This window comes from Nuphar pumila, chromosome 1, assembly GCF_984573655.1.
Source record: "Nuphar pumila chromosome 1, dmNupPumi1.hap1.1, whole genome shotgun sequence".
NCBI classification, from domain to species: domain Eukaryota; kingdom Viridiplantae; phylum Streptophyta; class Magnoliopsida; order Nymphaeales; family Nymphaeaceae; genus Nuphar; species Nuphar pumila.
In genome coordinates, this window is record NC_143249.1 from 3331024 (window position 1) to 3342803 (window position 11780).

Consider the following 11780-nt stretch of genomic DNA (forward strand, 5'->3'; position numbering starts at 1 on the left):
GTATGGTCAACGACCCCAATTCACCAAGCCCTGATACAGCTCAGGCAACTACTACAAGCTATGTCACAGGGACTCTTCAACTAGGTGCCGCACCCACACCCGCACCCGATGCGGTCAACCTGACCCTAGGTGCAGTCAACCCACCTAGGGTCATTTATGTCTAACTTTTGGACTTTATATATATATATATATATATATATATATATAAAATTTTATACTTTTGCCGCACCCCTGCACCCAAGTTTTTTGAAAGTGCCGCACTCCCGCTCCCGCACCCATGTGACAGACTACAAGTAATTCAGCTCATTCCTACAAAAGAGGCATGTTTGGTCCAGTTTACAGCAATCTCGATCAAACTCGGTTTCTGCATGGAACGATAGTGAGTGGTACCTGAGCTCTGTCAAGTGGGTGGATTTTTCACATGATCTGCTGAAAGTTGGAAACAACAAAGCGGTGGAACTGTGCAGTACTAGTTCCTGGGGAAAGTGCCAATCAATACTCTCTAACCAAACAGCGGAAATGGGAGGCCAAATCCTTCCTGTGACTTTTCATCCAAGCACAACACAACCTAAGCAACTCGGGAAGAAGGCTTTTTGGGGGATTGTCCTTGTCCTTGATTCACAAAGTCATAACAAGTCATCCGGTCATGACTGCATTAGCGCCTTTGAACGTGTGTGACCAAATATAATTTGAAATTATCAAAAATATTGTGTTTTCGTGTAAGCATCACGATTTGTCATGATATTTGAATTTTTATCGACTTCTCAGGAAAAAGGTGTTCTTAGTCTTTTACATAAATTTTACTTTTTAACCTGTTTAAAACATTTTTTACAATTTTTTACTTAGTTTATCGAAATTTTGCCAGTAAAAACCTGAGAAATAAAAAAAATTCCTGAAAGAGTTTCACGACTGTTACAGTAATTAAAAAAAAAAAATGCCGACTTGCCCTACTTGAGGCATTTCAAATGCCTGCATGAGGTATAAAATAACAACAAAAATTTCTTATGTCATCTAATTCTCTTTCTGAAACAAATGCCAGTGTCTGCACGCGGTATGGCGCCACTAAGTTGTGTTATCTGCCAACTCCGTCTTATCAGCTTAGTTATCCCCATCAAGTTCTCCTGGATCATTGAAGAAGGAAGAAGCCAATCGGGATGTCAATGAATCGGATTTTATTCAATATCCGACTGAATTAGATTCAGTTTAGTTGCATTTGGTAAGTGAAAAACATATCCAATTATAATTGAATGTGGATATTGTTTTTATTTTTTCAATCAAATCTGACAAATATCCTAATCTGTTTACAGATAAAAAGACGGATCTAGTATGAGCTTTTCACCATCCGAATCTGAATCCCAATTAGAACCCATTTAGCCAACAACATCCCATTAGTAGAATATAGTATTGACCATCTGTTCCGAATCCAAGCAATTTACATCCCTACTTTCGAAGAACAGTAAGGCAAGCAGTTTTTCTCCTTTTTCGAATTTACAACCCAAAGAAACCGTACACGGCACAAAGACTTGGTGGTGCTGGCTTGGCCTGCCATACCTACGGTGCAGCATAAAATTCCGAGGTTAGGGCCCCTGCCCCAGGGCCTATGCTATGCAGTGGCTTGCACAGAGGGGTGAAGCCCATGAAAATCGAACCTTGACTGCCCGTCTAGCAGCCAACGCCCCCACCTCACTACGCCAACCCCGCTCGGGGTTGTTTTTCTCCTTAAACAAAGGAAAACCAAAAGATGTGAGGACTGAAACATTAATTGTAAGAGAAGACGGCTAAATGTAATAATCGAAATGTCAAGCAGCTTTATTAAAATAACCGTTTTTTGTCGGCATGCTTTCAAGTTAGAAGTGCCCCCACTTACGTTGATTCCATGGATAGATGTTGCCCGCCAGGACTGGTTTTTGGCCTCAAATTCCACACACACACACAGACGGTCTGTTAGTAGCGAGGAAGATTAGAGAGAGAAAGTGTCCTCCCAAAACCTTGGCCTTACGTTATTGATCCCACCCTCCTCTCTCTCTCATGGCCTCTCTGCCATCTCCTGCTGCCGCTATCTCTTTAGTTAACAATTACAACGAATACGAAAGCATACCCGCCAATTTCCTTCCTGCCCATAAGGTATCTTCCTTCCCATTTAGTTGAGTTAATTCGATAGCACCAACATGGTTTTTGATTTTCTTGCATTATGTGTTCTGTGGAACTAAATTCTAGCTCAATTTCGGGTACCAATCACAGGCACATACTGCCAAGTATCAGAAAGGTTCTGCAACGGCTAGTCCAATTCAAAAGACTCCATCTTTCCAACGGCTAGAGCTCAGGGAAGCATTCTCTTTGTTAATGGAAGGCAAAGAAGTAGAGTCGGGTGTCTACGTTCCGCTCTTGCAAGAGTGTCTAGAGAGGAAGTCTGTATCTGAAGCTCAGGCTCTGCAGGCCCACATGATTAAGACAGGCTTTCATGAGAATCTCTTTCTTTCCACTTTCATGATCAATGTCTATGCAAAATGTGGTCGGATGGAATGCGCGCGCAGAGTATTTGATAAAATGCCTCAACGAAATGTTGTTACATGGACGGCCTTGATGACTGGTTATACGCACAATTCTCTGCCGAAGTCCACAGCTCAGGTCTTTCGAGAACTGCTGGAGTCTGGTGCTTTTCCTACAAACTATACGGTGGGAACTGTTTTGAGTGCATGCTTTTCACTGAATGATGTGAATTTGGGCAAACAAATACATGGTTTTGTTGTAAAATATGGTATTGAAGATGACACCAGCGTTGCAAATTCACTCTGTAGCTTCTATTCGAAATGTGGGAACATTGAATCTGGGATGCAAATTTTTCAGAGGATGCCTGAGAAGAATGTGATCTCATGGACTATAATAATCTCAGCTGCTGATGATAATGGTGAACCGGAGATGGGTCTTCGACGATTTGGGGAAATGCTATCAGAGGGTGCAGAACCTAATGAGTTCACTCTGACCAGCGTGCTGGGTGCATGCTGTGCCATGCAAGTCTTAGATGCAGGGAAGCAATTGCATGGTTTCATCATCAAAATTGGTTTAGAGTCAAATGTCTCAGTTAGGAATTCTATCATGTACATGTATCTGAAGAGTGGAGAGATTGAAGATTCACACAAATTACTAAATAATATGGATACAATGAGCCTAATTACATGGAATAAAATAATTTCAGGCCATACCCGGATGATGGATCGGATGGGGAATGATCTCTCTGCTCATCATAGTGGTCTCGAGGCTTTGAGAATCTTTCTCAAGCTGAATAGATCAACAATCAAACCTGATCTGTTCACCTTCTCAAGTGTGATAACTGTTTGCAGCAAGCTGGTAGCCTTAGAACAAGGAGAGCAAATTCATGCCCAAGCTATTAAAACTGGGTTCACAGCGGATGTCGTAGTTGGAAGTTCACTGGTCAACATGTACTCAAAATGTGGAAGCATTGAAAAGGCCAGCAGAGCATTTGTGGAAATGCCAACAAGAACTTTGATCTCCTGGACATCGATGATCACGGGCTTTGCTCAGCATGGCAGATGCAGTGAGGCACTGCACCTCTTTGAAGAGATGAGGCTGGCTGGTGTTAGACCAAACAAGATCACTTTTGTTGGTGTTCTTTCTGCATGCAGCCATGCTGGTTTGGTAGATGAATGTCTTCGATACTTTGAGATGATGAAGAGAGAATATGGGATTAAGCCTGTTATGGATCATTATGCTTGTGTTGTAGATATGTTTGTTCGAATTGGGCAGCTAGATAAGGCATTTGAGTTTGTTAGGGAAATGGAAATTGAACCAAACGAGTTTATTTGGTCTATCTTGCTTGCTGGGTGTAGAAGCCATGGGAATATGGAATTGGGCTTCTTGGCTGCTGAGCGCTTACTGGAACTGAAGCCAAAAGATACAGAAATATACTTCATGCTGTTAAATACGTATCTCCAGGCTGGAAGATGGAAAGATTTGTCACGGGTGCGGAAGATCATGAAAGACGAGAAGTTAGTGAAGCTGCAGGATTGGAGCTGGATAAGCATTAAAGATAATGTGCATTCCTTCAGAGCTAATGATCGGTTACATTCTCAGATTGGACACATACATGAATTCCTGGAGAATTTCCTTAAGAAAGCTAAAGAAATGGGGTATACTGCAGAGGAGAGCGCAGAAACAGCAGAGGATGAGGACAAACAGACGCTTACAAATGAAGAGAGCTGTGTGAAAGCTTCTACTTCTCACCACAGTGAAATGCTAGCTGTTGCTTTTGGTCTGATCAATGCGCAGAATGGTGCTTCAGTTCGTGTCGTAAAGAACCTTCGCATGTGCCATGACTGCCATAGTGCTATTAAGATCTTCTCAAAGATAACCCAAAGGGAGATCATTGTCCGGGACGGTAAACGCCTTCACCAATTTTGGAATGGCGAGTGTTCATGTTGAGATTTTGGCGGCATGGTGTGAGATGATGGAATTGAATGATTTTTTTTCTGAGAATTGATTTGGGGTGGCAGTGGAACTTGTGTCAGAATTATTTTTCAATTTTGCTACTGCTATGGCCTTGAGGCTTGTATATCTTAGAAGAAATCGTCTTTTCCATTTTCTGTACTTGAGAAGGCATCCAGTGAATCTGAAGTGGTTCTGTAATTCTAACAACTGACATTGTTGATTGAATGGATGGTTGAGGAAGATCTACATGGCTTAAATCCTTTGGAGGACCCAACCGTCTGTATGGTTCCAATGTTAATGATCTATCACATCATACATGCAATACTGCAACCTTGTATTATATAGGTTGCATATTAGCATTCATGGCTAACAAGGTCCAGAAATGGAGGCCAATAGTGCATGGGTGTTGTTGACTTGTGATTAAACGGCAGGGAAATATTGAACAATTTAGTAGAAGCTTGCTTCTCTCCTATTAATAGCTCCTGTTTAGGCATGGTAATTCATGAAAACTAGTGTTTCAATAGATGAAAACATCTTCCACACCCGCCCCGGTTGCCCGTGTGGCAGCGGGCCTGTGGAGAAGGTGCTGACCCCTTTGTCCCAGGTTTTACTTTCACTGATTGTGCGGGTGCCTTTAACTGGTGGGCTCTGTAAGGGCTTAAGTGTTGGTGACTTTACCCGGCGTTTACTTGGCAGTAGGGCAGGCCCATTAACTGGTGGGCTCTGTAAGGGCAAGTGTTCCTCGTCATAAAAAAAAAGAAAAGAGATGGCGGTTTCTATGAAAAATTTGTGAATGAACTTTTTTTTACAAATTCCTACCTCCCTTTTGATCTATTTTCAAATGCCGACCTAAATAGTTTACAAATAGCTGCCTGAGTTGAAAAATAATTATTAAACAACACCTAGTCTAACCTTAGAGCTTTAACCATGGTTATCTCAAATACAAAGACGTTTCTGGCTATGTAATTTTGTTATTCTTTTCAGATACAGATATGGTCTGAACCTACGTAACAAATCTCTATACTTCTTAAGAATAGATCGAGGGCAGCTCGGTGTTAATTTGTTGAAGTTTGATTTTTTTTTAAAATGACACATTAAATTTTCGTGGTTGGTTTGTCATTTTCAACAATGTATAGTTTCTTCAGAACATAGGGGTGTAGCGTGGGTGGCATGTTGTAATTTATGCTTACTCTTTGACTGGTTTTGGTTGGTGTATTTCGAAGCTTTTGAAAACTATTTTGAAAATGACAAAAGGCGAGTGCATGGTTTTTTTTTAAGAACCAGGACTCCCAGTCACTGTGGGCAAATCGTAATTTTCATTACTTACCATGACTATTTTGATGATCTAAGGTATTTTTTCTGAAAGCTTCCGATTGCATGCGATTCAAACACGCGGCCATCCCTTTATCTAATTCCATGCTACTCAGACACGCGGTTACCACTTTATGTGGCTACTTAGGGCGTGACAAATCCGACTTTTTTTTAAAAAAAAAAGGACGAAAAATTGCATAGCCGTTTAAAATACTATATCTCACGTTTTATTATTCAAAATCTCGCGTTAAAATCGTTTTTTATTGAAAATCAGATAATGTCGCTATATTTTGAGAAGCCTGCGACATATCGGTATAGCTCTTTTTTTAAGACGGAAAAGAGCTCTTGGCCAGGGATGACACTGGACAGGAGAAAAATAAGAATCCATCCGAAAATGAAGAATGGATCGGGGATGAGGACATCAAATGAAGAATGGATCGGGGATGAGGGCGGGGATGGACTTACTCTTGCCCCCTCCTTATTCCATCCTTTATCCCTGTCAATGAAATTATTAATGTAATGCCCCAAGATTTTTAACCTTCCAAAAAAAAATATATGAAAATTAAAAACTTTACTTTTTTTATTAAAATCATTAGTGAAAACCTTTTCAAAGAGGGGTTCAAATCTCAAGTGAGTTATGTTACACTAAAAACGATTATATTGAATTAAAAAAGGATAACATTACACAAATAAAATGCTTTTATTAAAAAAAAAATAATGTCTCATTTAAAATATTACAAAACCAATACAATATCATGTGTTTGAATTCACTGCTCGAGAAAAAAAAATGATTGGCTCATTGACAGCACCGCAACATCCCGCATCCGCTCAGCAACTATATCATATTTCTTCGCATGCAACAGTCTAGTAGATATATACCAATTCCAAGTAACTCAAGATATAAAAAATATATTCAAGTGCCATAATTTATACCTATCTCTGCAACTCATATGTCACAATACAGTAACAATTTTACATAGATTTATTTCACAGAAAAATATATGCTTTACAATAATCACATCTAAGTAGGCATAATATATCATTCACCTAATAAGTTCATATATTCATTTATAGGCGTGAAGTGTAATTTACCTAATAAGTCTACATATTCATTTGTAGGCGTGAAGTGTCATTTACCTAATGCATCAACATATTTATTCCAATCGTACTGTGATCTATAGTCGATCCAAATTCAGCATATAGTCATGCTACCACAATAGAAAGAAAGTCAAATCCACAGTTTCTCCAAATGAGTTATCATAACAAGTTCATGTATTTTACACAGTCCATTAAAACTATTTTATTTAACTTATTCATCTTTACAGGGTTTTAATGCATCTCAAAACAAGTGTCGCGTTGGATTACCTGGTTTTGGACATGTACACCCTCGCAAAGGTCGTACTGACTACATTTCCTAGTCTTGGATGTGTATATCCTTATAGTGACCAGACTGACCGCATCACCTGGTTTTGGACTTATCTTCACAGAGATCATCCTCTAGGAAATTGTTCTTCGATGAGTTACTTGATCTTAAAAAATTCATCGAGTGAATTTTGGTATCTTACATGCATAAACACAGTGGACCGCTCAGGAGGTCAAAGGCCACTATTCAGGCACAAGTATGTACAAATTCAATTAACACAAGATTATTGGTCACCTCTTTGGGCACCAACACATATCAATTCAGACGATCAATCACAAGGTCATGAGTTTCTTGTCTGGGCTCGAATATTCAATGGATCACATATTCAAAATAGTTGTTGCATATTTTATTTCTATCATGGTGTAATTCAATCATTTTATGTATGCATCAATCCACATGCATCACATCAATTATCATTGCATTTCACATGATCGTAAATTGAACCTCAAAGCATGCGTATATAAAATCAATAATTTCATGCATGCACATTCGATACATCAATTATACCATATAATTCAAAACATATGTATTCTATAATATGAATCATTTAAACCTCGAGCATATGTAATTTCTAAGCATTTTAAGTTATACATATATAATTCATACACGTGTTATATAAAAGCTCGTAAACATACGTAAAAGCTCATACACATAGGTAAAAACTTGTAGCACATGCCAAAAGCTCGTAATATATGTTGAAAGCTTATAATATAGGTTGAAAGCTTATAGTACAAGTTGAAAACTCATAATATTAGTTAAAAGCTCATAATACAGGTTGAAAGCCCATAATACAGGTTAAAAGCCCATAATACAAGTTTAAAAACTCATAATATATGCTAAAAGTCTGTAATAAAGGTTTGAAAGCTTGTAATACAAGTTATGCAAATAATCTATCGTTTTATACGTTGCGAAATATATGAGATAATACACGTCAACCAAAGTATGTGAATAACTTATTTATTTTATGTATAGTGAAAGAACACAAGCATACGTCCAATACATTTCTTCAAAAATGAATGATAGCATATTTTCTTGAAAAATATGAACATATGAGGTATTTTCCAATAAAATCCACACATATATATATATATATATATATATATATATATATATATATATTACATGTAAAAACATATATTATTTTATATTGCATATCGAACACATGTGAGGTTATAGAAATATAAACAAATCATACGCGAGTACAAGTGCAAGAAGAATATGAATTTAATGTTGAACTATGAGCATTTGGTATAGGAACCTATACTGTAGCATATCGACAAGAGACAAAAAAATCTCAAAATATCTCAGAGGAATTTTCCTATAAATGCAAATTTCTGGCAATCCTTACAACTATGTAAGTACGTCGACGGAGGTGAATTCGATTTATGTGAACCAAGGCAGAGCCAAACAGGTCAACTATGCGGTTGAACCAGGCTAGGCTAGAGGAGACCGAATCGGGTTGGGTTGGATTAGGCTAGAGGGGACCGAACCAGGTTAGTCTGAATTAGGCTAGAGGGGACTGAACCAGGTTATGCTAGAGGGGATGGCAACCACAAAAATGATGGTACAACTAAGAGAGAGGGAAGAAGGCTAAAATGAGGGAGTGAAAGCCATCTATTTATAGAGGAGGAGAAAAGCTTTGGTGTTGCCAACAACACCAAGCCAAACAAGTGTTAAATTGTTTTACACTTGTTAATTCTTTGCAAAACCACGAGTAAAAACCATGGGCAGTAGGAAGAGGAGATTTGGATATGGGTCTAGAGTGAGACCCAGGTTTGGACCAATATAGGGATCCAACCAGACCTAGTTCTGGTTTGTAGTTTTTATAAACTAGGTCCCTATATTTTAGTTAATTTTTAATTAAATTTAAAACAATAATTTTATTTATAAAAATGATATTTGTACAAGTCATAAATGTTTATATGTATTTGATTGGGCATGGTCAACCTGGGTATGGATGACCATGACCCTCAGGTCATCGTGAACCCTGAAAACTATTAAAATTATCAATATACCCTTAACTTGTCAAGCATGTTTTGAGCTTGTACGAACTTCGATTTCAATGCAATCATCTTTGTTTTCTTTAAAATTTCAATGCGAACACAACCGTGCATTCTAAAATCATAAAATAAGTCATAAAAATTGTCCAAAACATAGATATTATAATCAATGAGGAATACTAAAAATTATCGGCTATTATAATTAATATACTATTATATATATATATACATATATTCATAACTCTAAACCCTTCTTCTCCTTATTCTTATTCTTTTTAAAATATGAATAAAGTTATTTTGAGAGGGGAACAAATATGGAGACGAGGAGGAAGACGCGACGAGGATGGGGATGGGGACAACTATTTTGATACGGGGATGGAAGGCAAAATTTTGAGATGGGGCAGGGGTGAAGACCTTGTCCCTCGCACTTGCCTTGGTTCACTACCATCCCTACTCTTGGCGTCTCTCTCTCTCTCTCTCTCTCTCTCTCTTTTGCGAAACCACAACAACTGCAATGCTGCCTATTCTATCTCTGAATGACCATAGAAACCACTGCCCTTTTTCTTTGCCTCTGCCTTTCACCTGAAGCAGAACCATGAAAAAGAAAATAAACATGAAGATGATGAAGAAAAAAACATGTTCCCCAAATGGTGATTTGTCTCATCTATGTCTTCCTTCCTCCTATTATCCTTCACTATCTTCCTTATCTGCCCTTCTCTTTGGCTCTTGCTTTGGGTGTTTTACTTGGTCACTAGGCCTTGGGTTTTTTAGCTAGGTTCTCTCTTTGCCTTCTTTCTTATTTTGAGGAATACACACCTCTTGTACCACCCAAACACCTTAAAGGGTATTCAATTTATCAAGTGCACAGTTGTTCCTACTGCTTCTGCCTAAAACTCCTTAAGCATTTCACTGTTGCATAACAAAGCTCTAGTGATTTTCAATGTGTCTATTCTTCCTTTCTGCCACTCCATTTTACTCTGAAGTGTAAGGACAAGACATCTGATGCACAATCCCTTTTTTAAATGCAAACTCAAGCATCTCTTTACTTATGTATTCTCCCTTGAGTCAAAATGTAAGGTTTTAATTGTAGCTACAAATTGGGTCTCAACATACACAATTTTTTTTAAAAATATCAAACAATTCACTTTGATTTTTTAGAAAATATATCTATGTATATCTGGTAAGATCATTAATAAATGTCACAAAATATACAAACCCTCCTTTGAACACTACAGGAGAAGGACCCCATGTATTAGAGTAAATTATCTCAAAAGGACCAACATACTCAATTTTCGTATAACTAAATGAGTATACCTTTTAGATAACCTATGTCTCACAATACTTGACATCACTTGAGACACCATGTTTACAAGTATTTTTGAGTAAACTAGATAATAACATAAACTGAAGCCTAGAACTAGACACATGACCCAAACGTTGATGCAACAATATCGAAGAGTCCAAACCTATAGCACCAGCTCTACAACCATCAACATCTTATTGATTCTAATCCAACTGATCCAGAAAGTAAAGATGACCTCACCTATGCCCAATCTCAATCCTCCACCCTAATGATCGATTCTAGATATAACAACCATTAGGAGTAAAAATCACATCATAGTTATACTGAGTTATTTTACCAATGACAAGTAAATTCATGGCAAAAGAAAGAACAATAAATACTTCTAGGACATTGAGTTTTACACACGAATTGGACCCAAAAGTAACAAAACTAACTTTTGAAATAGTCATCAAGCAGAGCTATTTATAGTGCGAAAGACACCATAACATAGTTTATAATTGGTTAATATAGACTTATTTGCAATCATATGGCATGATGCTCCTGAGTCTATTAACCAACATGAAGTTAAGCTAGGAATACATGCATATGCAAAACCAATTGTACCAATAAAAAAAAATAAGCTAGAGATAGATAAAGAGAGAATGTGTTGGAGATTAAGTCTGGAGGTGACAAAGGCCTGAGCATCAGAAGATGAGGTAGAGGTGAAAGCTGCGATTGTGACTTAATTTGCATCCTTTCCAACACTCTTTTCTCCCCAGCAACCCCTGACACTACTGCACTTCTTTTATCTTCATCCCCTTCTTCTTAAGTATGGAAAATGATTTTTTCATATGCCTTATTTCCTTGCAACAGTGACAAAGTACACTACTCATATCATACTTAGAAAATCCCATCATTGCCTCTCCATAATTATTGAACAGTTTGGCTGCCATTATAACTGTGTCATTAGAAGAGTATGACTAAAGCGATTACATCTTAGTCTCTTCAACAATAAATTTTGACAGGGCCTAAGTAAACTGAGGAAGAAATGTTTTATGAATAATAACACTTATGACATTATCAAATTCAAAACACAATCCCTATAAAAAACTCAATTACTCTTACTATCTCTATAGATTACATGTCTTTCAATCCTTACACTTCTCAGACTTATTGTTACTATCTATCAAGGTTAATGAATCTTAAATCAGTTGCATCTCATAATAATATTCTGTCACTAACTTACTTCCCTACCTTAAAGCTCACAGATCCTGCATCAATTGATATTGCTTCTCCCAAACATCTTTAGACTCTACAA

General features: G+C 37.6%; 1 protein-coding gene across 1 annotated transcript; it reads left to right on the forward strand.

The window, feature by feature from the left end:
• Window positions 1-1893: 1893 nt before the first annotated feature.
• On the forward strand, window positions 1894-4653 carry LOC149847704 (pentatricopeptide repeat-containing protein At4g14850-like). The gene is made up of 2 exons (XM_090009315.1): window positions 1894-2124; window positions 2242-4653. Exons 1-2 carry the CDS (start codon window positions 2029-2031, stop codon window positions 4438-4440), a joined length of 2295 nt encoding a protein of 764 aa, XP_089865441.1. The 5' UTR covers window positions 1894-2028; the 3' UTR covers window positions 4441-4653.
• The last annotated feature ends 7127 nt before the right edge of the window (window positions 4654-11780 follow it).

Excerpts from the sequence above, each read along its gene's own strand:
- LOC149847704 (XM_090009315.1), top strand. The coding sequence starts at position 2,029 with ATGGCCTCTCTGCCATCTCCTGCTGCCGCTATCTCTTTAGTTAACAAT. Across the intron at positions 2,125-2,241 it reads ATTTCCTTCCTGCCCATAAG|GCACATACTGCCAAGTATCA; the intron begins GTATCTTCCTTC and ends TACCAATCACAG.